Here is a 27069-nt window from a genome sequence, read left to right as displayed (position 1 = left end):
GGGTTACTTGCTGCACAGTAGTGTGATAAATGGTACTATCAATGACATAACATTTTGAGTTGACTTAATGTTATACTTGCAATATTAATTAAATTATTTTTCCCATCCTAGATTTTCCCACCTTAAACTTTGGTGTCAAAGTTGTCATGAAAACATCTGTCCTCCTAACCTGGGATTTGCCAGCAAACTACAAATCCCAAGTGCCTTTCAAGGTGAGTACCAAGCTTTCAGCAATGCTAAAACAAATCCCCACATGTATCCAGGGATGGATACAAAAACAACATTACGCCATGAACATCATTTGCATAGACACAAACTTTATCATAATAAACTTTTTTTTATGGTTTCATAAACTAAAATACTATATTTTAAAACCTCAATTTTACAAGCACCAAAATATAAAACAACGGAAATGTGCTTTCTTTTTTTAATAAAAATTCATTATTACTTCAACATAATGTGCAACATGCTCTGTATATCTTTTTGTTACATTGCATTTGTATTGCAGCGCTACAGTAGCCTATCAGCTCTTAACACTTTCACTAAGGTGTGATGCAATGACTTTCCTGCACTGAAATATCAGAAAAAACTGATTCCTGTTCATTTGTGAGGTGTAATCATCTGTCAAAAATTATATTACATCAATTCCCACCCCATGCTAATGGAGCAAAGACAATTTGAAGTGTAACAAAAATCTGCCATGCACCAATGGGCCAGTGTGACACTGAAGTACATGGGATGAGGTGTCAGATGAGATGAGCACCTCCCTTAGGACTACACTGTGTGTGTGTGTGTGTGTGTGTGTGTGTGTGTGTGTGTGTGTGTGTGTGTGTGTGTGTGTGTGTGTGTGTGTGTGTGTGTGTGTGTGTGTGTGTGTGTGTGTGTGTGTGTGTGTGTGTGTGTGTGTGTGTGTGTGTGTGTGTGTGTGTGTGTGTGTGTGTGTGTGTGTGTGTGTGTGTGTGTGTGTGTGTGTGTGTGTGTGTGTGTGTGTGTGTGTGTGTCTGTCTGTCTGTCTGTCTGTCTGTCTGTCTGTCTGTCTGTCTGTCTGTCTGTCTGTCTGTCTGTCTGTCTGTCTGTCTGTCTGTCTGTCTGTCTGTCTGTCTGTCTGTCTGTCTGTCTGTCTGTCTGTCTGTCTGTCTGTCTGTCTGTCTGTCTGTCTGTCTGTCTGTCTGTCTGTCTGTCTGTCTGTCTGTCTGTCTGTCTGTCTGTCTGTCTGTCTGTCTGTCTGTCTGTCTGTCTGTCTGTCTGTCTGTCTGTCTGTCTGTCTGTCTGTCTGTCTGTCTGTCTGTCTGTCTGTCTGTCTGTCTGTCTGTCTGTCTGTCTGTCTGTCTGTCTGTCTGTCTGTCTGTCTGTCTGTCTGTCTGTCTGTCTGTCTGTCTGTCTGTCTGTCTGTCTGTCTGTCTGTCTGTCTGTCTGTCTGTCTGTCTGTCTGTCTGTCTGTCTGTCTGTCTGTCTGTCTGTCTGTCTGTCTGTCTGTCTGTCTGTCTGTCTGTCTGTCTGTCTGTCTGTCTGTCTGTCTGTCTGTCTGTCTGTCTGTCTGTCTGTCTGTCTGTGTGTCTGTCTGTCTGTGTGTGTGTGTGTGTGTGTGTGTGTGTGTGTGTGTTGGAGGCAGTTAGAGGAGGCAGCATTGCATTTGTCTGAAGGATATGCATTTTGTGTCTAACTCCCAAGTTTTCTCTGGTGTGCTCACAGATCCTGTACAACCAGCAGAGCGTGGAGGTGCAGGGAAGCCTGAAGAAGAAGCTGATCTCGCAGCTGCAGCCGGACACAGACTACTCCTTTGTGCTGACAAGCAGGGGCAACATTGCTGGGGGTCTGCAGCAGCAGGTGTCCATCCGCACTGCCCCTGACCTGATCAAGACCAAGCCCAACCCACTTCAGGCTGAGGGTGGCAAGATGACCATCAACCTGCCAAAGGTCCAGACCACCACACGTGTCAGGTCAGTATTTAGAAACAAGACAGGCTGTGACACTGAACATGAATCAACTAATAGATCATCTCTGATTTGGCCGGTAGACTGAATTTTTGGTAGACTTTTATTAATATAATGGAAAATGTAGCTGCATTTGTGTTATTGGCTGTTGCAGTGACCAAGCTTTCCATCACAGGCTACCTACACATATGAAATATTAAGAGTAGCCTTTATATGATATTGAGTTATTATCAAAAGCATTATCGGGTTTCATTTGAATTCCCCATTTCATTTTCTTATTTTATCAGTTAAAAAATATGGTGATATTCAAATAAGTAGCACTTTCACGTGAATTCTTGCAAATGTTCTTAAAAATAATCATCCAGCAGTTAAGTTACTGAATAACAAAAACATTTTTTTTTTTTTTTAAATAAATAACTAAATAAGGAGGCAGTAAATGAACTAAGAACTTTACCTGAAAACTCCATCTGTATGGCTCATTTGTGGCCCCGGGCCCCTGAATGGCCACTTGGTGTTTTGTGAGTTTATTAAATGGGAGCTAATTCAATTTCAACTCTGAATGACCTTTCCTCCGGCAACATCAGCGCAAGTGGCACACTTTTTAATCAATACTAAACCTGTTTTGAAACTGAAAACGTCAACTTTTAATCTTATTCAACTTCCTGACAGCGGCTGATGATAATCGCGACTTTTTTTTTCAATCAGGTTGAGCTGTATTATCTTTTGACTCAAATTGTTAAGAGCACAATTGTGCCTGACCCGGACGAGTAAAGCCTTTCCTTCAAACACACACTTACAGACACATCTGAGTAGCAGAGTGCACAGGGTTGATTGGTAACAAGATTACAGGGCTGTCAGGGCTGGCCAAGCTCCAGCTCAGATTGACAAGCAAAGAGCACACGTGATTGGGGGTGAATAGTGGAGGTCTGGGTGTGCAGATGAGAAAGGGGTTGAGGAGTTCTACATGTCTTTTCCTACTCCCAGACTTGACTGACTGTTGAATCACAGAGTCGAGGCCTGGAGAGAAGGGGAGAGAAGCAGCTGCTTTCACTGTCAGCAGCTTCTGATTTTACAAGTGGTTGAATGCCGCAGTGGGGGAAAAAACTTTGAGCTGAGAAGACAGACTGGGGGAGAACACGAGGGAGAGCCGCCACATAAATACACGCAGACACAGATGTCTGTACATTGAGTACTCACAAGCATGTTCCTTTATCCATTACCTCACTCCTTACTTTGACCCTAAATGTCCTTCTGATGTCTCTCTTCCCTTTTCTTTTTGGTGCTTTTAATGACACAGTAAAATAACACACACGAGCGGTCACATAGCTGTTCCTATTAACCTAAGGGATCCTATGGGGATCTCTATTAGCTAAAAGCTCCTCCCCCTAGGATAGTGTGTGTTCCACTCTACATGGCAGATGTTCTTAGTGATTAGACATTAATTGGAGAATGCAGTGACAATCTGCCGGTGTTCGACCTTGGTCGAACCCACTTGTGTACCACTCAAATGTTTTGAATGCAGCCCAGCAAGTCTCAAAGCGAAAGTACTGTGTGTCTTACTAAATGTTTTGATAGTGTTATTAATGCGCCTGGCAAGATTTGATCTCAGCGTGTGTGTACTTCAGCCAGTCTGTCTTCACACAGGCTTTATTTTTCTTGGCAGGTGGTACTACATCGTGGTAATGCCTGTGTCCCCGTCAACGCGGCAGTGGGAGAATCCAGACGAGATGGACCTGGACGAGGTGAGTGCCAGCCGGTGGCTGATTGGCTAATGTGCCAGGTCAGAGGTCACCAATAGCTTCTCCTGTTCCAACTGGCTAGGAAGTCACTGGTTGTAGCTAATTAGCTCCACCCTCCTGGGCTCAGGCGGGGGGTGGCAAGGCAGAGAGATTTGAGACAATGACTCACTCGGGCGGGTGGGGAGTGTCTTGATTGGATGCCAGGTCTGCAGACAATACCCATCTGCTGCTACAAGAGCATGAAATAAGTCTTACAAATGTTTACAACTAAATGTTTCTAAACAGTAATAACAAATGACTGCTCTGGTTCCATATTTTCTTTATATTCAGGGATTAACTGCTAAAACAAAGTCTTACATAAGATATTCAGATGAGGATAAAGATTTATGACTGCTTTATTATTCTTTAATTTATTATTCTTTATTATGAATAAAGCTCTTCACGGGAGAATTCAAGATAAACGACATCCCTAAATATTAATAGCATCATTTTTAAGTAAACTGTGAGGCTCGTTGGTTTGGATCGCTACTGTTCAAGCAGCGCCAGAAGAAGTCCCTGAAGAAAATAGCAGAAGAGACCAAGAGACTCCCTAAGTCATTAAACATTGAGCAGTCCATTGTCTCCTCCCTCCGACATAATGATTTAATAAAGCTACATCTGGCGCAGCACATGAGACATCACTGACAGAAAACAAAATGCTGCTGGAAACACAATGCCGCAGTGCTGTATGCCCCTGCTCATTTATTAAGCAGGCTGGCAGTCATGCTGACATTGTGTGCTGGAGCAAGCGCTAATTGCTCACTTCGTAACTTGGCTGCATTGTTAGAGAAGTTATATCACAGAGCAAAGGGCACTTTAGCTGTGTGGATTCATTATATTTTATTTGGACGCATAGTAAAAACCAGACCTGACTGCAAAAGTGTTTTCCTTTTTCCAAGACTTTAGAGAAATTGAGAGAATTTAAAGGTAAGTTTGAGAAACCGGCTCGAGATACACTTTTTGTTATATTCCATGGAATGCTCTTAACATCCCGATAGCAATGAATATCTGAAGTGCTTTGACAAAAAATCCATTAAAAAAAATCATCTGTGGAAGCCGTAGTGCTGTAAAAAGCACGACCAATCATCTGAGCCGGCCCGGCTAAAGTAACTGGATGGCCTACCTGCCTGTCAGCCTTCCATCTGTGCACAAACTTATCTCGTGCCCTCATTGGTCATGTGCGCGTTCGTGTGTGTTGGAGGAGGGGCTCTGTGAGGAAGGGGCAGATTTTTTCCGGTTGTGTATTTTCAAATTCTAGCGCACGCCAGCTGGTTTCTCCAAAATGACCTACCCCACCTTTAATTAATGCACATACATGAGATGGGATTTTTTTGAACAGCCTTTATTTCCCAGTTTCCCATTTATGGTTGACCCCTACATTATGATGCAGTATATTAAGTCATTAACAAACACAACCTTTGCTCTCTGTGTTTTCTTCACAGCTGCTCAAGTCTAATGAAGGCCCTGCACTGAGGCGCCGACGTCACCTGGACTCCTCCAAGCCTTACATCGCTGCCAAGTTGGCCTCCCTGCCGGCCAGCTTCATCGTGGGGGATGAGAAGATGTACAACGGCTTCTACAACAAACCCCTGGCCGGAGCGCAGGAGTATCTCTTCTTTGTCCTGGCTGTGCTCCGAAACGAAGGGACGGACAGCACTTCTAATTATGTAAGACACACATATAAGTGATGAACATGATCGTTATGTGACAGAACAGGCAATCCATCTCAACAGCATTACTCGTAATACTTTCTTTCTGTGTAAAGGCCCCTCCCGGATTTGTGAGATTGAAACTCAATTATCTCTGCCCTGTTCTGTTCATTTGTACATTCACACCTTTTTTATATTTTTCAGACCAACAATTCAAATTAATAGCTTTTCCTCAGCCTCTAACCAGGCTGCCCCTTCAATGTTTCCGTAATGGCCAAAGTGTCAAGCCGAATTGTTGTTTTTTTACAACCACTTACCCTTTAATACCCCTCTAAAAGTCACTGCAGCTTGTCCTGATAACACCCTTATCAGTCGACAATGACATCAGAGAGCTCTGCCTTTTGGACAGACAGCAGGAGCCGTGCTGATCTCTTTACAATGCTTATACAAGGCTCTTGGCTTTTTAAGTGGAGGCCCCATGCACTCGTCAAACAGCACTAACACGGAGGCCCAGCTCTCCATGGGATGGTCTGGAGTAAACTTCACTGCAGGAGAAACAAGAGTCTGCGATTGCTCTGGGCTCCTGCACCAACCCGGACATGCATATTCAGCTGCTGGGCCCTGGGCAGCCACAGAGCAGGAGAGAGCGAGCGCTCCATGTCCGAAACCAAATCCCAGACTTTTCACCTTTTTTCTCTTTCTTCTCTCTTCCCTCTCAGCTCTTTTTCTTCTGCACACTTCCCTGTGTCTCTCTCCTTCTCCCCATCTTTCCCCACCGTGAAGAGAGCAGAGGAGATTGATTAGTGTGGCTGGAGTTAAGAGGGAGACGAGGGCCTGGTCACATGACCTAGGGAGTCTGTAAAGCAGGCCTGATTCCCTTGAAATGCTGCTTTAAATGTCCCTAAAGCCTCCAACCCCCCCCCCCCCCCCCCCCCCCCAATAATCCCCCACTCCAGAGGGCGAGGGAGGTGTGAAGGAGGCTATAGTGGGCAGCCATGATACACTTGACTTCAAAGAAGATGCTTAAACCCCATCGCTGCACAAACACTCTCACTGCACCTGCCAGACACACCAGGTGGGATCAGTGGCGCTCAAGATTTGTCTTTTTCTGTGTACTCCCCCTCCTTAAACTGTGTAGCCCCCTCCCCGCTCCAAACATAAATCGCTTGGATTAATCAGGCTTCACTCGCAGTGTGAGTCAATCAGTGTGCTTACTTTCGCTTGAGTAACCTGGATATCGACCCCTTTCTGCAGTGATCTTTTTTCTTAAAGATTCATGCAAATCAAACACCTGATTATAGCTTTAACTGGGGTAAAGGTTTATAGAAGGTCAGTTACCAGGGCAACATTGAAAGTTATTATTCACCCTGATGAATTCCAACAGTTTTATATCCAGGTTTTTTTTTTTTATATTTTCTCATGTGCATCCCCAAAGCCTTTCGACAGAGCAGGTGTCACTTTGACAGGGATTAGAGAAGAGATTGTTACTCAAAATAATGATATCCACTGAGACTGAGATGAAAAGTCTGAGTAAATTGACATCCATAGCTGAACAGTAGACTGTTTGGAACAAATCAGACACATGCACACAGTAAAAGGAATAACTGACAGCTTATGTTTAACTCTCTTCAGGCTGCAGCATTATATTGTGTCAAAATGTCCACACAAATATGCCATTATGGTTCAAAAAAAAAGCAGGGGGGAAATTCAATAACGGCCTAGGTAATTTGGGATGAACATTAACAAGATAACTGCAGTGCATGTTGACACCTTTATTCTTCCATTACAATTTCTTGTGTGCATGCATGAAAACATTCTGAATCCTAAGGTGGTGAGTACAGGCGGGCTGTCATTGATCGCCGCACAAATCCCCCGACCGCTCTCTTTGGGAAACCCAGATACCACCGCAGTGTTTGTTTTTGTCACCCCCTACGCGCCATTTGCTAACGTTTATTACCAAACAAAAGCGGGTAGAGAAAGTAAAGCATGCAGCGAGATCGAGCGGCAGGCAGAAGCTGCCTTCGAGCTGGATCTTCACAAGACCCCGGAGAATAAGACAACAAGTACCGCAGTAAATGACTTGTGTCTTTTACTATACTTCCTCGCCACCACCAAAGTCCCTCAGCGTAGATCAAACGGGACCGCCAGGGCTTAATAAGCTCGCGTATATCAATGGACACGAGCAGCCAGCAGTGGTTTTGATGGAAGAAGAGAAGGAAGGAAGGCAAATGAGGATGAGAGAGAGAAGAAGGAAGAGAAAAGTGCCTTCATGTCTCCCCAGCACCCGAGGCAGATAAACAAGCCGGGGGAAGTGTGAAATGGGATGATAGATGCTGGGTGTGTATAAACAGTATCATTTAATGCAAGAAGTGAGGGAGGGAGGGAGGGAGGTAGCATGACATATTGTGTGATGTGAGAAAGAGGGGAGGGGTGGTTTTGGAGAGAGGAAAAGAGGAAAGCGTAATTGTTGTCCCGTCCAGCCTGTGAACCTCGAATGAGAGGAAGTGTTTCGGGGAGGAGAGTGTGCTAATGTCTGCTTTTTCTTTTGATAAGGGAGAGGTGAGCTTATGGCGTGGAGAGACACCCAAAACAGAAATGTGTTTACCACCGTCATCCAGGCGTTCATATTCCACTCACTCTTAACGAGAATTGTCTTTGTAGCACTAATTCCGTTGGTGCTCTGGGCTCAACACATCCTCAACATGGACGACAGGCTTCTTTTAAATGTAGAAGGCTTTGACAAACAATATCAAGGAGGGAATAATTGTGTTCTAGTAGAGAGCATAAGCCCAACTTTTCAACAAGGGTAGGAGCAGTATAGGAGAGGTGATGTCCAGCAGTGCTGTATCACTTCTGTTCCTGGAGGCGCCCCCCTCTAGCAATCCCTCTGGATATCTGTGCACGTGGTATTCACACAGCGCCAAAGGGAAATGTGAGATTTCTACGGCAAACCGAAAAAAAAATAAGAAGGGGGAACTCCAGTGAAAAAGGAGAAGGGTCACCGCAGAGGGTAGTCCACACCCCGAGGCCACATTTCTGACATTAATCACACATGTTATCATCTTGGTTACCTCCATTTCTCTCCCTTCCCACTTTGTCTTGCTGTCTTTCCCTGTGTCATACAATAATGAGAAGAGTGTGGGCTCCTCAGCCTCCGTGGGGGAGAAGGAGAGGGCATCAGATACATAATGGGCGTCTTTGCATGTTTGTTTGTTTGTTTGTTTGTTTGTCTGGCGCGTACCCCTGCAGCTCATTTAAGCCACTTTTGAGGAGACATGGAGCTTGCGGGGTCACACCGAGTTGAAACAAATGTGCCTCTGCTGCGCTTAGCGGATAGTGAGCTCTGGGGATGGCGGAGCAGCGGCTAACTGGCGAAGCTGTGTAGCCCACGGGCCAGATAGCAGGCTCCATTTACTGCTACTACCATAACACCTCTCTCTTCCTCTGTCTCCTCTCTGCCATCTCTTATCACCCACTCTCTCTTGTTCTCTTAGGCTGTCTCAGACAAACACTTACAATCACACGCGCACTCACTCAGTGGTTGCTACCTTGACAATACTCACACTTGTGGAGGCTCAAAAGGATCTTGAGATGCTCTTACACACATCAGTTTACAGTCTTTGCACACAATCAAACCCTTTCTCTCACTGACACAAGCTATACATTCATAGCAGCCGGAGTGCGGTCGTCTTTCAACCAGAAAAGGTTCTGGGTTCAATCCCAACATGTCGATGTATCCTTGGGCAAGATACTTCACCCTGAGTTGCTCCCGATGGCCAACGGTGTGCGAATGTGTATGTACTGTATGTTAGTTCCTAGAGCAAGGTACACTGCTCTGTATGAATGGGTGAATGACATGTAGTATGTAAAGCGCTTTGAGGGGTCGTAAAGACTGGATAAAGCGCTATATAAGTACAGTCCATTTACCATTGAATTAACTTATAATGCCCACAGTTTTATATAAAGTATAAACTGTAACGTAATAATACTCATCTGCAGTTTTAACAAATAAAGTCACATTCATTTCCTCTCTGTCTCTTCTCAGTAGGGATGGGGTTTAATAGGATTTGATCAAACATGAATCGAATATATTTGCTTCCTTTATCAAATCTATTGAGCTTTGGTTTTCAATGTTTTAAAGCAACTTGAAAAAATGGAGAGCTGTAATCACTCTCTGCTGTTTGAGAAGGCACTTCGGTATTGAGTGGCAGCTTGATTACTGTTCACAAATTGTCAGCCTGACCTGAAAATCTATCCTTCGGCTGAGAACAGGCTCCAGCTTAAAGAGACAAGAGACAAAAAAACAATCCTGTTGCCATAATTCAAATATCTAATGTTATCAAGATGAATTAGCTACAGTCACATCACTTCAAGGTCTCTATCTGCAGCGGTGAAATATGCAAAGCCTGCTATCTGAATGCTACGCACCGTACAATGGTATTTTATCAACCTGAAGATGACCCCACTTCTCACGTACATAAACACACTGAATCAGAGTGTTATGCATATACATATACTTACTCTCACTGTCTCTGACTCACCCACTCTCAGTCTCACACATTCCTTCACTGCACCATCGCTCCATTGTGATACCACTCTGCGAGGCATTAGGAGCTGCGTGACTGAGCTTTTATCAGATATTAGGCCCGTTCAAATGGATGATCTCAGTGTTTGGCCGTGACCAACAGACAAAAAGCCCTTTTTTCCCTCTGTCCCTCTTCTCTCATGTCTTCCTCACTTTCACTGCTCTAAAAGCACAGCTGCAGTCATTTGTTACACCATGAACAAAAAAGTTCCCAGGAGATCCCCGCAGGGACACATCCTACAGCCTTTTTTCGGCCCTCCCAAAGGAACAGGAAGCCTTGTGGTGTCGTCACGTCAGCTGTGTCCCACTGCTGTGCCTTCTCTCTTTGTTCTTAAATAATACGGTTCTCCCACAGGCACACAGAGACGAGAGAGAAATGGTCTCATGTGGCTGGTGCGTGTTTTTGTGTGTGTAAAGACAAATGAAAACAAATGTCTTCTTCTATATACCACCGCTGTAATAGGAGAAATCTGTTCCTGTGACTTTCCTACTTGAATTATCTTGTGCCAGGGCCCTAATATCAGAGCATGCCGGTTTGCACGTACACGGCTGAGACATGCTCGCGCGCACACACACACTGTCCTTTTTTACAGCAATTGCCCAAGAGTATGGGAGATAACAGAAGTATATGACAGAACGCAGAACTCTTTGAGCTCATCTCAGCTTATCTTTCCAATTAATATCTGCCTGTGTGCCGAAGAGCAGGCTGCTGTGCGGCTAATGATCCGGATTACTGCTGCCTGCCGCCCCGCCACTCCCGCTGCATGCTGGGAGACCAATTCCCTTCCAGAGCTGCGATCTGTCACCCATGCCCCTCCGTGAACCCCCTCCCCTCCAGGACCTGCGTCTCCCATCGTCGTGCAATAGAAGGCCTGCTGAGCTCTAATGACAGACGCCTCACAACTCCCTCTTCCTCTTTCTCCTCTGTCACCTTGCTCTCTTGCAGTTGGACTTTTTCACACACTTTTTAAAACACAATACCCTCGTGCACCCACTTTTCAGACTTCTGCTCACACACACACACACACACACACACACACACACACGCTCACACACACACACACACACACCTCCATTCCTTCGCCTCCGTCATTGGAAGACGAAGTAGCATAGAGAGGTCTCATTTACAACCAAGGTGGAAACGCACCCTTACCGTCACCTATTCCTCCTCCCCTTCCGTCACGGTGTGAACACTAATGAAGAAGAGATGAGTCCTCTCCTGTGCCCCCATTTATCTCAGCGGCCAAGGGACATGCACACTCACCCCTGGCTCTCTCACTCTCCTGTCTCACACCTGCTCTGTCATCATCTCTAACGGGATGCACTGCTTTAATAGAAACATAACTTCATTAGCCGAGATGGTTATTGTTTTTGCGAAAGTGTCTCTTGAGTTAGATCTATAGCTTTATGGCTCGTTCTGCTGCATCCCAGAACCATGGTCTGTCATTAACAGGAAACAAGTTCATCCACAGGGTGCCAGTAACTAGAAATGTGCAGATAGTTTGGTCATTTGATTCCCTGTTCTTATCACAATAAACAAAGTAGGGCTGCTCGATTATGGCAAAAATCATAATCTCGATTATTTGGGTCAATAATTGATATCACGATTATTAAAAACGATTATTCATTTACTTTGAAAACATCAATTTATTGGAGAAAAAAAATGTGAACAGTATGTTTTTAACAGTTGATTACCCGAACTTTAAGTACAATCGAACTGAAAAAACAATTTTTAAAAAAGTAATAATATTTTAAAAAAGAAATTATTTCGATAACGTTGTTTTTGTAATCGTTGCAAGCCATAATCGTAATCGTGATTAAAATACGATTAATGAGCAGCCCTAAAAAAAAGCTAGTTTTATATTACATTTTTTCCAACATTGTTGTTCCCTTTGTTATCTCATCATCATTAGAAAGATTATAATGATTATGTTTTCCATAAGTCTCTGTTGATGCTTCTATTGTAGTAAAAAGCACCTACAGTAATCCACTTAGCCAGTATACTTGAAATAAATTCAATTTTAGATTTGGACTAACTTTATAAAATAAACAATCACACAATAAATAAATAAATAACCATAAAAAACAATTTTGTTGAATGTTGACTTTACCTTCACCACGTTCCTTGGCTTTTTGCTTTGAAGGAAGTCTAAAGTAACCTTACTGTACATTTCCATAAGAAGGGAAAACCTTGCATACATCTGATAGCTCCAAAGTGACACCTGCACGTTCTCTTTTTTCTTTTCCCTCACAGATGACATTCTCAGCAAGTCCCTATTCAGACCTGATCCAGGTCCCTACGAGCATGACTCGGGATATGGAGCAACCCGAAATGTTGTGGGTCATGGGCCCGGTGCTGGCTGTGGTCCTCATCATTTTAATCGTCATCGCCATCCTGCTCTTTAAGAAGTAAGAAGTTATTTGTATTCTCTCTCCTCTGGGTTTGTGTGAGGCTGAACTGCATTGACACTTCTGATTGTTGGTTTCTTCTGGTTGCATCAGGAATGGTAATGAGCGTGCTCCCTTCCTGCACCAGGCTGCTCACACCAGACCGTTACATTCAATTTCCTTACCGTAATATACAGTAAGATGGGAAGAGTAACCAAAGGCGGATACATTTGTCTTTCTTAAAATCATAATTTCTCCATGAAAGATTGAGAAGGAAGTCCTTTTTTACAGTACAACGTGAAGTGTCAGTTGAAATGGCAGCTGACGTTGCCTCCCTAATGAAAAGCAAGCACAGCTTGGCTGTCAAAAGCCCTTAGTTAGGAGTGAGAAATGTGTTTTGGCTGCCACCATTGGTCATTTCAAAAAGAAACAGAAGGCTGCAACAGAGGGCTTAACTAAAAGCTCAGTCAATATCTCTTAAAAGCCTTCACTGTGGAAACACGCAGGCCAGAAAGGTACTGGCGTGGTATAGATAAATGGATAATTATAAAACTAGCACATTCAAACATTTGCTGGCTTCTACTTAACTGTTGATTTTTCTTTTTACTTACAGTGTAGGTTTTAGACTCTCAACCTGGAATTATAAAAGTGTTGCCTCTCACTTAAAGAATGACTTGGAATTGATAAAGATTATCGATGACATAATCAGTTAATGAACCGCTTGGCCTGTCTTTAGGCTAATCCTAATGTGGTTTGGACGCCATAAGAAATACCATCTAGATGAGAGTTTATAGATTGACTTATTGAGCCCCACCTCCCTATTTTCCCCTGATGGCTTCATTACGAACTCTCCATTTCATATCATACCTATTCTCCGAACTGCCATCCACAGCCTTGCAGACAGCTACGTGGCTGCCAACACTGCCACACTTACAAAGGGACTGGTTAATAATAGGCCTGGAGACAGCACACTGCTGAGTAGCACACCCTCTGTCTGGAAGCTCTTTCTCCATGTAGACACAGATCGACAGGAGGGACTGTGGGGAGGTGGCTGTGTGCCCTTTTCACTGTGGACTGGCAGTAAATGTGCAGGAATAATAACGCTCTAGTTCGGCTTGTTATTGCTACCTACATATACGCCAAGACCAATACAGGCGGGGAACAATGATGAGGTTATTCTAAAAAGTCTGCAGCGAGTGTTAAGATAACTTTGTACGCTGTGCTTTCAAGATGTGGTTAACATTTTTAGAAGAGCTGGAACTAGCTTTCTGAAAATAGTACAGATGCAGAACCCTGGGTAAAGAAGCTATAGGTTCATATGGATAACTATTACCTATTAATACCCCTCCCTCTCTTTTTGCCCTCTGTGAAAGCAGCAAACAGGAAAGGTGGGTACTTCACTGTTACATAAGTCACCACCTCATCTACCATCACCCAAGTCCCTTTCATTTGTGTTGTGAACTTGGTGGTATTCATCAGCTCCTGCAGGGTCAGCTTCCTCTCAGTTCCTCTCATATAGAAATAAAAGGAAACATCTTTAATCTGATCTGGTGCAATTTGAAGGAGATGAGAAGCAGCTGACTCAGCAGTCGTTGATGCCTGGGGTCAAAGGAACCCCCAGGTCACGTCTGTTTAGCAGCGCATGTTCCACGTCTAGTGCAAATGTTCCTCCTCAGATCTGCCATGGTTTGCCTCCGTGCTGTGTCTCATTATCCAGCCAGTGTCAGCGCACCCCCCCACGATTGGCCCCATCTGAATATGCCAAGGCATCACCTGCTGCTGAATGGCCATTGAGAACTAAATGCCAGACTGGGAAACTGCTGTAAAAGAAACGTTCCCATCTTTTAAGCTGACATTTTCCACCGAGACCCATTCCTCCACTTTTAGCCTTTTTCCCCCTCTCCCTGCTTCCTCATGGCAGGAGGTTCAACAAAGGGCCCTGTTCTATCCTCATTAAGCACACTCTGTTCTGCACACACCCTCGCACTGTGCGTGTGTGTATAAGTGTGGGTATACTTACATTCTCACACGTCTTAACCCTCACTTTCAGCCTGAGATGAATAACCCCATTCAGATTGCTGCCGTGTTTACTTTAGCTCAGCACTAAAGTGTGATGTGGATTGGCATCTGATTGGGTCAGACGGAGAGATGAGGGGTCTGGAGAACAGATCACAGATGCCCAACCTTTCCGCCCCCTTCCCCACAGCCGAGCATAAGCACCAGCCGTGATCTCTGGGAAAACCGGATACGGCCCCGTCACGCTGCTAGCATTAGCTTAAGCCCCTGCAGCATAAGATAACAGGTGGTGGTGAGGCCCGGGCCCCAGGGCTGAGGTGGACTGTTTTAAAGCTGGGTGTGCACTGCCAGCTTTATGTATTCTCACCACGCCTGGCTTCAACAGAAGGCCCTGCTCCTGCCTAAAACCCACGCTTGCCACTTGCAAATGGAGTGCAATGAGATGTGAAATTTCCACAGGGCGCCCTGATGGTTCCTTCCGCCCATTTCCATTTGCAGTCAGAAGGCTTGTGAGTCTGCAGCTGTATCTTTGAGAGTGTGTGTAGTTGTGACAGAGGTGGGAAAGCATACATCTGTGTGCCTGCTTGTGTGTGTGTATGTCAGCAGATGCCGGCTGTCTGAACATTAGAATACAGGCAGGCTGCGTTTTTCTGTTCCTATCTCCGCCTGATGGACAACGCTACGGTCGACTGAGCCGAGCCAGTCCGAGCTGTTCAGTCCTGTGCTGTGCTAGACTCAGCTAGGCCGGGTCTGGCAGCGCAGGTGCTGCAGAACCGGTCTAATTACCCAGTGTTGTGCCACCCAGCTGATGAGCTAATTACAGCATCCGCCTGTTTTCCTCTCAATCTGGAAAGCCAGTAAACACAATGTGTTGTTAGCACACACACACACAGCAGCTAAAATCACACAATTAAATATTGTCTACACTCAAACACACACGCTCATGTACACATACCCGCATAGCAGCTGTCACCTATCCAGCAGCAAACAAACCCAACCTTTGCCACTCCAGGAAAATGATGGCGTTTCTTCAAACACATTAAACTCCAGTTGGCAAACTAATGGGGCTGATGCCCTGGTAACTAGTGTCTCTTGAATTCCTGGTCCCCAGAACAAGTTTTGAGAACCATTAACCTCATCAAATGTGTCATTTCACTTGCAGTTAGCTTGAGAAGTTGATTTGTGGTGTTGCTGGTATGATGTGTTTAACACCTTACTGTCTGTTTCTGCCACCTCAGGAAGCGGGCGTCTCCCCTACCTAAAGATGAGCAATCGGGTGGGGTTAAAGACTCCCTGCTGGCCAACTCCTCCGACCCAGTGGAGATGAGAAGACTCAACTACCAGACCCCAGGTAATAAACAACGGTCAAAATATCGTACACGTAGCCACATATGGCAACTTTACTTCTTTACCTCAGCAACTACCCTAAAATAAACTTCAGCGTTCATGACATATAGGGTGGCTGATAGAGATGGAAAGATTCCTGTTGACAATTTGATGGTTGTGTCAGGATTAAAATACTATGTTATGAAAATACAAAACCGTCTATCACATTTATAACTTGTTGACATGAACGGTATTTACAAGTGGGTATCATGAAGTCTTCATAATTCCAATATGACATGGCAACATAATCAACCTTCAATTGCTCTTAGCGCCATAGTGATAAACTGAGGAAAGTTGTATTGGGCAACTTGGTTGTATATTAAGTGTGTGCATTTTAATCAGGTGTTCTGGTTCAGTCAATCTTTCATTACAAAATTATAAAATTGGTATGCTGCTGTTTGGCTGAGGATTTCAAACAGCTTCATTCCAAAAGGAAAATCCTCCCTGAAATTCATCAGATCATCCTTTCTTCTCTGCTGAAGGAGAATATCTAAAGGGGATTCATTTAACAGGGTTTCTAAGTATCCTGTACTTTCTAGCTTGTTTCCCCTCAAATAGTAGATATTGCATTTCGGAATGATTTTTCCTCTTATCAACAAAAGTCTATACAGCTTTTCCAAAAGTAATCTACTCCTGCAATGAGCGCCTGCCTTGCTGTTCTTTTGATGGATCTTTTGTTTATTAGTGCTTTGTAGCAGGTGTTGCCGTCTGAAATTCATTTGTCCTGCTTATTTTTGTTATTCATCCTCAGGCTGTAAATCTGACCAGCTCTCACAAAAAGAAAAAGGTTTCAATAAGAGAAAATAAACAAATCACGTTCACCATCACAGCGAGTGCTGGACGACGGTAATGGAGTCAGACTGCATTCACATTCCCTCCACGCACAGTGGGGAGTCGGGGGGGGGAGGGGAGGGGGGGGGGGGGGGGGGGGGTGTGTGTCAGGGCGCCCGCCTCAGCATCAGCCTTCTTCCTTTTTCCTCCTGATCTCCTCCTTCCTCCCCTGGTCCTCGCTCCTCCTCCCTCCATCAGCTGCTTTCATTCCCCCTCGTTGGTAATGAGTCCTGCTGCCTCTGATGTCAAGGTGAGCCAGGCGGAGGGAACAATGGAGCTGAGAGAAAATGTCAACCTTGTTGCACGCGCACTCGTGCGCATTTCTGTGTGTTTTCTGTGTGTGTGTGTGTGTGTCCCTTCTCACGGGTTATTAAAGATACACACACAGAGCCCCTTTGAACCCCTGCAGAGGAATTAAGCAGTGCTGCCGCTCTAAAAGAGCGCTGTTCTCTCGTCCTCCCACTCCACCTCTTTCCTCTTTTGTCTTCCATTTTCCCTGTAGGGTAATCGCTCTCTCTCTCTCTTTCTCTCACTCTCTGTCTGTCCCTCTCTCTCTCTCTATCTCTCTCTCTCTATCTCTCTCTCTCTGTACATCAACATCTTGACAACCCCTTTCCCCCTCACTGTTTTGCTTCATGAGTGGTGATAAAAAAATCACCAAGGCTGTGTCTAGCTTGTGAAAACGTTTGAGATTCCAAGGTTGAGCCGAGCAAATATTGAACCGTCCATTCTTTTGTCCTCTAGCTCTTTCTCCCTTTGATTCATCCACAGAAGGTGAACATTCCTGCTCTGATTCTGAGTGTTGTTAAGTGGTCTAGCCAATTGCCGCTCATGTCTAGCATGTTTGCTGAAGAGACTGCAGCGGCACTTTTTGACACTTCAGCAGCAGACGTGCGGTTCTTTGAGTAACTGACCTGCTTTATCCTTGCCAGACCTGGTTCAGATAGTATTTGCAAATACCTTACTAGGATCAAATGTGTTTGCCACTTCAGATGCAGCGAGTGGTATATGCAGTAGGGCAATTTACACTAAGTGGTTATAAAGAACTATTTTAATATGCAAATAGGGGATATTACCAACATTTTGGGTGCACTAAATTTCATTCGACCTCCAAATAAAGTGAAGTGCTGTTCCTGTTCCCATAACTCAGTAATTACTTCATTGTTATTATCATAACTGATTTCCATCAAAATGATGACTGAAGCAATGAACAGGCACCCATAAAGTAAAAATTCCCTCTAAAAATGAACATGTAATGCCCTGTGTTCAGTAGTTAGCTCCCACTAAGCGGTCGCAGGGGAGTGTTTTAAATTCAGGCTTCTGATAAACATCCTAAACAACACTGCTTGAATTGTCCTGAGAACCAACACCACCCGCTGCGTTCTCCAACCAGCTTGAAAGGTTATTTGCAGATACTATTGGGCCCTGGTCAGATCCTGAGTCTTCCTCATTGATTGAGTGTTCTTCTTCCTCCCTCCTTCACTCTCCTCTCTCCACAGGTCCCAGCTCTCATCGCTGCCCCGACACTCCAAGTTAGTCTGCTCTCTCACCTACTGTGTATTTCCCACACATGCAGTCTCCCCTCCCTGTTCACTCTCTCCTGATCCCATTCCCCCGTTGCCCCCTGACAGACATCACAAGCCCACAAGCTTGTAGCCTCTGGTGCTCCAAGGATGCAGCGAGGTCCTCTCTTTAGCTGCGAACCTCCCACAACACCTTTTTGGTGTGGAAGCAGCTGACTAGATGGTTTCATGGATAGTTGAGCAGTGCGGACAGTTACTCTTGCTGTGCATTAGCCTTATTATCTATGGCTTCACTCTCCAATTAAGCAACAACACGGCTGTAGAAGACCTGGGTGAACATGCACAAACACATACACACTGATGTTAATGTGCTCATAGGTCCCTCAGTGCAATTACATTATTACATTTGTGTAATTGGTCAGGTTTCATCTTGTGCAGTGGCCATAGTTACCAGCCATTAGCCATTAGCATTACAGCATAAATGAGCTTACAGCTGTTGCTCATCTAAAAGCATGACCCATAACCTTACAGATGCGCTCAGCCACAGGCACGATTGTTTGGCTAGAAGGCTTTATGCTACATTAATGAGGCTCCGTGTATACCTTTAGAGCAGGGGTGGGGAGCCTCCGGGCCGTATACGGACCTTGAGACCATTTGTTACGGCCCTCGAGGTCATTTATAAACACATGCAAAAAAGAAAATAATTAAAGAAATCTAGACCGCAAAATATTTAAACAAACGAGTGCCTGTTTTTCCTGGCCAAGGTCAGGGTCCTTGAACACAACACGAGCCCAACGTGTCATCACGTGGTATATGTCTCGTCTGACAAGGCTGCAGTTCTGACGGAGAGCACCAGAACGCCGCTCTGGCACTTCAGATAAGGAGCCGTACACATGCCGCAGTTTTTGCGTGGCTGTGTCTTTAGTTGAAAGCTCAGTGGCGATCTGTTCATCTGTCATACTGATCATACAGTCAATAACTTAGTTGTTATTAGCATCTGGTTAGCTAGCTATGCTAACGAATATAAGAAGCTTTTTCTCCAACCAGTGAGGTAAAGGCACATCTTTATATGATCATTATAGTTATAAACAAATAAGAGAATAAAGTAAACCGGTATAAAATACTATATAACAGTAAAAAAAAGTTGTTATTAATAAACAAGAATACAGTTTAAAAGGGGAGTGATTTGTCAAATTAAATCTGGTTCCAGTTCTGTTTCATATTGATGTTGAGAGATGTATCCATAGATCTCCTAATGTTGCTCTCAAAGTGCAGCAGAATGATGCTTTTAACTTCAACATTTAAAAACAAATCTTCCCGGGGGAGCATGCCCCCGGAACCCCCTAGAGGAGGTTAGGTCCCCCCCCCCACTTCAATCATGTTCACATGGATAGGATACTAAATACATTTGAACACATCTTGTGTCCATATCTTTCTGTTTTGGTGGTCATGCCACAACCGTGCACATGCATGCATGCGTGAGTCATGGTGAGATATCTGGATTAAGATTTGCTTTTTCTTTGCACAGCATGAAAGAAAGGCCAAATGAATGGGCTGTGATTTTAGTATTTTTAAGCAGAGTTCAATAATTTGTACGGCCCTCAGAGGATGTTGAAAAAATTGAAATGGCCCTTGAGAGGAAAAAGGTTCCCCACCCCTACTTTAGAGCCTCTTCATGTGTCGCATACAGTAACTTTGACCACACAAGGCAAGTTCCCAGCAATCCGTTTAAGCACAGAGCCTTGCCAAGTTCAGAGGCACAGAGGGAATTTGTGTCGGTAGATTAGCAATAAATCGTCCAATAACTCTGCGATGAGAAATCTAGAGAATGACAGGGGGAGGGTTGTTGGATTAATCCAGCTCAAGCACTCCAGGCTGGGCCGTAAGATAGTCTATTGTAAGGAAAGAGGTTTTCAAAGAAATGAGTTTTGGCTGATGACCAGTGAGTTCCTTTTTCTTCTGTGGGAAAGTGACAGTGTGACTGATTTGTAGAGACTTGTGGGTTCTTGCTCTGATCCCACCTCTGCCACCCATTGAGTGTTGTGGAATCAGAGCGATGTCTGCCTCCTGCTTCCATCCAGGAGCATGCTCACCCAGTCACTCATGTGCATCGCCGTGCCCACCCCACCTCTGTCCTCCTCACTTAGCATGACGACATCAACAAATGTCATCGGCCTGTTTCAACTTTTGAGCTCTCTCTCTCTCACCTCTCTCTTCTCTCTCTCTCTCTCTCTCTCTCTTCATGCATCGTTGAACAAAGTGCACTCTCTTCACCGTTACACAGCCACCTCATGGTCCCACCGGCAGCCTCACTCACCCCGTGGTCCAACCATTGTTTGTGTCGATGTGCGTGTTTGGTGTAGGCACAGCTCGGTCTCACTCTTTTCTTTGTCTTTCCCCATGTTCCTCTTCCTCCTCTTCCTTTCCCAGGAATGAGGGAACACCCACCCATTCCTGTCACTGACCTGGCCGACCACATAGAGCGACTGAAGGCCAATGACGGCCTCCGCTTTTCCCAGGAGTATGAGGTAAGACCCGTGCACTCATAATGTGTCAAAGTCTCTTTGAAGCATATACATGGGTTTCATTGTTATTTTTGTCTGAAAGGAATTTGTGTCATTATGCCTCTTTGATCCCATATGCATGCATTCTAATGGATTATAGAAGACTTCTTTCACAGACATTTTTCAGTCATTTTTACAACTCTATTACCAATCCCACCAGGAAACTCACACTTACAATGAATGCTGCAGGATGCTTTCTCACAAAACTAGCAGGTGGCGAGTTGCTTAAGCAATCTGTGTGCGTCTTGATGTTTCCCCGGAAGAATGTTATTTTGCAGGCGGTCTCCCCATTGCAACTCGGTGAGGGATTATCTCTTGTCAGTGTTCTTACTAGAGAGAAAAAAAGGAGCACATTTACATTTAAAGTGGCACATAGAGGGTTTGGGGACAAAGCAAGACCAGGTGAAGAGAAAAGGCATCCTAGAATACAGAAAAACAAGAGCTGTCTTTTATTTATTTGTCCTGAACGTTCGATCCGTTTTGTCTAATCAGCTCTATTCCTCACGTTGATAGGTCGAACAGCCTGGCCGTTGGAACGATTGTAGATTTTTTTTTTTACTTTCACCTAAAAAGTGTGTACAGTATGAGTTGCTACAGCATGAAATGTGCTCTTTAATTTCGAACTCCCCAGAGGAACAGCTAATTCATTTTGGTGACCTCATGACCTATCCTCCAGCATCACCACAAGCCAAACTTTTATTAATGCTCTGTTCAAAAAGTGAAAATAACATTACTGTTATAAACCCTGTGCCATTGTCACAATAAAGAAAAATCATTTACAACCTTATATGGTGCTTACAATAACATCCAATGTTATTGAGGGTTTGGTCTTGCATGAATGAGGGGAATTAAATTAATTCAGATTTCATGCATGAGCTTTTCTTAATTGTAGTACAAAAACTAATGTATTCTAATTTAACAACCGCAAATCCTACCTTCAAGAAAGGTTAGGGTGCCACGTCTTTGTTGAAACTGCTGGAGTGGCATTACTTTGACTTCAATGTATTTTTGTGGTGATTATCTTATACTGAGAGGTGTTTCTAATACTTTCAACCTCCTTTATATCAGTGAGGGTAGACTAAAACATTAAAAAAGTATAATTTTGAATATAATCTGTAAGAAGGAGCCATTATAATGCGTAGAAAAATACTTGTATGACAGTACAGTTTATATAATATGACGTAAAACATATTGAAGTGATTCGCCATCAAATGAACTGGGGAGATAATTAGGCCGTGGTAAAAGTCTGCACTCAGTTAAGTGCTGTCTTGTGTTACTCAGAGCCATCCAGCACATCACCCTCCCAGCCTGTTGAGCTAGTGTAAACCAATCAGGCCCTGGAAGTGGCTTGTATGACTGCAGGCAACCGGCCCGGCCCCGTTCCCTCTCCGCAAGTCATTCCAAGCCAGGGAAGACCCCCTCCATGGCCCGGCAGATGGCCCACTATCTCTGTGCCAGCCGAGGCGGAGCTCACAGCGCTTAGTCACGTTCGCCGGCTGCTCGCGTTGAGCCTTACCCAAAGGAACAGAATTTATAGAGGCTTCACCACTCCCTCTCCCCAATGTTTTAGGCGGCCTGACACTTCCTTAGCCACCAATGCCAGTCCACATAACACTGAGCAATTTTCACAGCGGGTAATGAGCAGAATTTGACAATCAGGCATGCTGCAGCCCCCCCCCCGACTGTTTCTTTAACGCAGGAAGCAACATCACGCTGCAGTCGTCATAGCATCATTATGTCCATTTGAAAGCGTTTCCAATGCGTCAGCGAGAATACCTTGGGCGTTTGCTTCTCACCTCTTTCTAGCATCTCTACCTAACTTGTTTACTAGTTGTCATGAGCCTAGTGTGCCTGCTGTGTTCACTGAGCTCTCAAATGGCTATGACTTTTTTTGACTGCAAATTAAATCTTTCTCTTCTTACTGGCGGGCACGGACAGAGAAAATTGGCAATGCTAAGCTCATCAGCAGCAATAGGCCTATACCCGCATGACTCTTAGTGCTGAGCAATTTGGAGCTGTAGTGGAACATTTCTTGTATATGAGCACTACACATTTTTCATATTTTGTTCGAAGACAAATATCATGTACATGACTTTCTCTGGCAATTAACTTTGAATATAACAAAGCTTGAATATAACCGATTCTAGGTGTCACTTTACGTATTAAGACAAGATAGTGATAACTGAAAAGTAACTGTCGTCACAGGAGACCAATTAAAAGCTAATTTCCTGTACTTTGTGATTTACAAATAAACTTAAAGTATCTTGATTGTTTTAATTAGACAAACCACACATTTATCAAGTCTAGCTTAGGACTCCAGTGTTCAAAATGCTACATTGCTCATCACTTTATGGTCCTGGATCTGAATCTCCACACGCTCCAGGCCTCACCCTGTGCCCTCTAGTTTATCATAATCCAATAATTATTATGATTATTACGAGTGAGCTGTCCCGCTTTGACACAAGATAACCTCTAATAATTAAATTAGTGCTCCAGCTCTGTTAAGTAAGTGAGGGATTTTCGAAGGTGTCATTCTGACTCCTGCTGGATTTGCGAGGGGAAAGGTCTGGGGAATTAGTGGACATGGTTCCGGTGTGAGCCGAGGGAGATCGATTCGGAATAACAAGAGACTCTGTGACATTATCGAGTCAAGGGATGGGAGGCCGTCACATATCCCCCCCGATCAATATGTATGCAGTCTACTGTCGTCTCAGCCCGGGAGACAAATGCGCGTAAGAAGCAAGGGGTTAGAAACAGAGAGGAGAGGATGGAACCAAAATACAAGATAGGAAAGGGCAACAGAAATAGAAGATGAGGAAAGAAAGAAAGACAGAGGATGAGAAGTTGAATGGTTACCACAGGAAATCATGCATGTGACTTCTCAGAATTAGGTAATTCGATAGGACCGCCCTAGAGGGAGAGGATGAGTGTTCGTGGTCGCCTGCAAGCTTAGCACGAAACCTTTACTCGTTTCCCAGGCAGCTGAAATCTATATGTTCATCATGTTGGCATTAGGAATTGGAGGAATATGTTTGCCCTGTTCAAACAATCCGTGGAAAGTGGCTCTTTTTAGTCGTTGTTGATTTAAATCACGAAACCGTTTCTTCCTCATTAGCATTCAAGGCATCTAATATCATGCAAATAATGAACCTGTTGTAGTTGCAGTGATGCGGCAACATGACACTTTAGCCTCTTTCACACAGCCTGTTCAAGGTGTTGCCGTTCGCCTGCCTCGCTGTTCAGTATAAAAGGTACAGAGATGGATTTCGGGGGCATAGTTGCTCAGCCAGCAGTGGAGATAGTCACAGAGCCGAATTAACGTCTGTGAAAAAGGGAAAACCGGCGGGGCAGAACTAAACTTGCAAACACACACTACACCAAGCGCTTTTTGGTTTACGCGTCACTCCTCTTTTGCTTCCTTTAATGCTTTCTAAAATCACACACCAGTGTAGAATGAAAGTGGCGTAGTTTAGTTCAGCAACAAAACATCACAGCGGATATGTTTTGCGTAATAAAAAAAAAGGAGCCATTGTTAACTGCTAGCTTTACTCTGCACCTACACTGTATAAAAGCACTTGTAGCACTCTACTGTGGCTTTTCAAGAGACATGATGTGGGTACATGTTCCATTTAAAGGCTTTGTTGACCACAGTATGCTGCTGTTGAATGGGTGACAGCAGAAAGTATAATAAGTGTACCCTATTGCCTTACACTCGTTCTGTCTTGCTACCTTTTATCTGTGTAACACTCAAGAGCCTCCTTTGTGCTTCTGTTGTCTTTCTCTCTCTCCATCTTCCTGTCTCTTATTCTCTCATTCCCTCTCTCACAGTCCGTTGATCCGGGGCAGCAGTTTACCTGGGAAAACTCCAACATGGAAGTCAACAAGCCAAAGAATCGCTATGCAAACGTCATCGCCTATGACCACTCCAGAGTGGTGCTCACCTCTGTTGATGGTAAGGGCTCAGGTAACCTCTCCGCCCCGTCACATCGACATACTTCACAAATACCAATGACATTTAGCATGCCTACAGCTGCTTTAGAAATCCCCAGTTCAACCACGTACACACATACACTGTTGTCACTTTAATATAGAGTGTTGCAACCTTATCAGATCAATAAACCAAGCTGTGTAATATAACCATTAGTTGCTTCATTTATGTCTTTGTTACAGCGGTTCCAGGCAGTGACTACATCAACGCCAACTACATCGACGGCTACAGGAAGCAGAATGCCTACATCGCCACTCAGGGGCCGCTGCCGGAGACCCTGAGCGACTTCTGGAGGATGGTGTGGGAACAACGGTCCAACACCATCGTCATGATGACCCGACTGGAGGAGAAGTCCCGGGTAAGGAGAGACGGTGTCATTTAGTGTACTAGAAAGCGCTGACAATCATTGACTTCATACCAGTTCAATCTTAACGATGTATTCATTTACTGACATGTTCCTAGTAAAACATTTAATTACACATTAAACAACACGTGAAGTCAATCATTAGAAATTGTAAAAACTAAGTTGTAAAAAAATTACTTCCTCATAATAAATGTGTGAAATACAATGCAATAAAGAAGCCAGAAACACTTGTTGTAGATTTCAAAGCATTTACATGGAGCAGATTATGCTCAAACACAAGGTATGATTGAAGTCACACCCTTTACAACTACTGGTGGCCTCTATGAATCGGACGATATGTGATACTAGAGGAGAACAGATGACTATCGTGTACAACTCAAGGCCATTGAAGTCAACCGTATCAGACGTGTCAGAAGAAATGGATCCCCCTGACATGTAAATGTATATATTTGTATGTAGTTCAACACCAGGGAAGTAACATTACACCCAAAAAACCTGAAGGCATATAGACACCCGGCCCTACTTAAAAGCAGGATTTGTCAGCCTGATCAAAGTCTCAAGCACTTCAAAGGATATTTGTGTGTTACTGCTCCTCTCTTGATTCTTCTGCAATCTCCAAAAACTTCTCTGTGAATTCAGTCTAAATCTGTTTGTGAAGAAAAATTGCACAACAGCTTTTTCTACTATTTTCCACTTTCCCTCCTGCTGTTTGTTTGCCACTTATGGCTAAATAACCATGGCAACTTTGCATATGATGACAACACGCGCATACCCTCGACTGAAAATCAGCTCAATTATGAACATGTAGAGTATAGTTACATTTAAATGTTCACAATCATGCAAATTATTTTTCAGTTGTTATTTAGAAACTTCTCAGAGAGTTTCGATACTTGATTGCTCCATATTTATTTTAGCTACACTGCGCCAATGTTTCATTGTGTGTCTCGTTTGTGTTTGCACTTTCCGAGCGTGATTTTCGAAAGACTCGGCACGCAGTATAATGAAAACTCTGCAGTTGGAGTTAAGAGGATTGTCCCCCAACAATACTGTGTGCTTCCTAAAATACATTCAAGCTAATAAAAGCAAAAATAGAAGCATGGGGGTAAATTGAGATCCAAAATTGGGATGGGTTTATTTAATTACCTTCACAAAATCATGCTCATGAATTCCTTGGAGGAAATAAATCAGTGTGGAGCCCTGCCAGTATGTGGTGCTTTATTAGTGTGTGCACTCGGTGCCCTAATGAAACAGAGTCCCCAGACTACGAACTGGAAGTTACCGGGATTGTAAATGAAGTCCATTTCCAAAATCCTAGACATCGATTTTGTTTGTTTTTTAAGGTTGGTTTGAGTCATTACCTGAAGCTCACTTCATTATTCAGCATCTACGGAGAGTCTGTATAAAGCAATCGTTTTGTCAAGTAAAGCTTCAAATGACTTCCCTCAAATCGTACCATCATCTTTTGTGATTTTGAGCCATCGATGCAATCAATCATTTAAGCAAATTGAGGGAACACGATGTCTTTGTGGAACAGAGCTCATGTATTCATACCTTAGAAAAAATCTACACCTAAGATATTCTTCATAACATGATTTTTATAACACATTCATTCAATGCTAGGGAGGATACACACCTCCTCACAGATATCCTTCCATGTATTAAGTGTGTTTGAGTGGCAATCCCCAAGCTTTATGACGGATGAACATGCTCTCTGGCTTTGATCTCAGACTCTCAGGCGCACATAGGGAAAAACATCCTCACACCACAACACAAGGAACCTAAAGGGAAATCAAATGGCCTCTGAACCTGTGCCCACCCCCTACACACATTTGAGAAGCAATTGGCCAACCAACACTTTGGAGACGGATGTAAAGAACCAAGCTCAACAAAAATATTCTCAATTTTTCCGGTCAGGGTATCTTGAAATCTTCAATATAACATCATCAAATGGTTTGGAGCTGGAACGGCCATACCAGTAGGGTGTTTAATTACCCTCTCTAAGAAGAGCATGTGAGGTGTTTATCTGCATTGCTGACATTTCTACTATTCAAAGACATTTCCAT

The 27069-nt window shown here is 44.0% G+C and overlaps 1 protein-coding gene across 25 annotated transcripts in view; it reads left to right on the top strand.

Moving 5' to 3' along the window:
• LOC307020878 (receptor-type tyrosine-protein phosphatase F) overlaps positions 1 to 27069 on the top strand; it is a 169299-nt gene that overhangs the window by 125166 nt on the left and 17064 nt on the right. For 7 of the 25 annotated variants that reach the window (XM_079652555.1, XM_079652551.1, XM_079652538.1 and 4 more), the window contains 11 exons: positions 112 to 212; positions 1693 to 1940; positions 3598 to 3676; positions 5155 to 5379; positions 12201 to 12355; positions 13708 to 13722; positions 15589 to 15701; positions 18067 to 18099; positions 20521 to 20618; positions 24483 to 24618; positions 24825 to 25000. In XM_079652555.1, the coding sequence (XP_079508681.1) occupies positions 112 to 212; positions 1693 to 1940; positions 3598 to 3676; positions 5155 to 5379; positions 12201 to 12355; positions 13708 to 13722; positions 15589 to 15701; positions 18067 to 18099; positions 20521 to 20618; positions 24483 to 24618; positions 24825 to 25000 (1379 nt within the window). The remainder of the gene's footprint in view (positions 1 to 111; positions 213 to 1692; positions 1941 to 3597; positions 3677 to 5154; positions 5380 to 12200; positions 12356 to 13707; positions 13723 to 15588; positions 15702 to 18066; positions 18100 to 20520; positions 20619 to 24482; positions 24619 to 24824; positions 25001 to 27069) is intronic. The other 18 variants (XM_079652544.1, XM_079652532.1, XM_079652546.1 and 15 more) reach the window with 7 other exon arrangements.

This window comes from Notothenia rossii (genome assembly GCF_949606895.1).
Source record: "Notothenia rossii genome assembly, chromosome: 9".
NCBI lineage: Eukaryota > Metazoa > Chordata > Actinopteri > Perciformes > Nototheniidae > Notothenia > Notothenia rossii.
The sequence above is the reverse complement of the archived record's forward strand: the minus strand, read 5'-3'. Positions and strand labels throughout refer to the sequence as shown.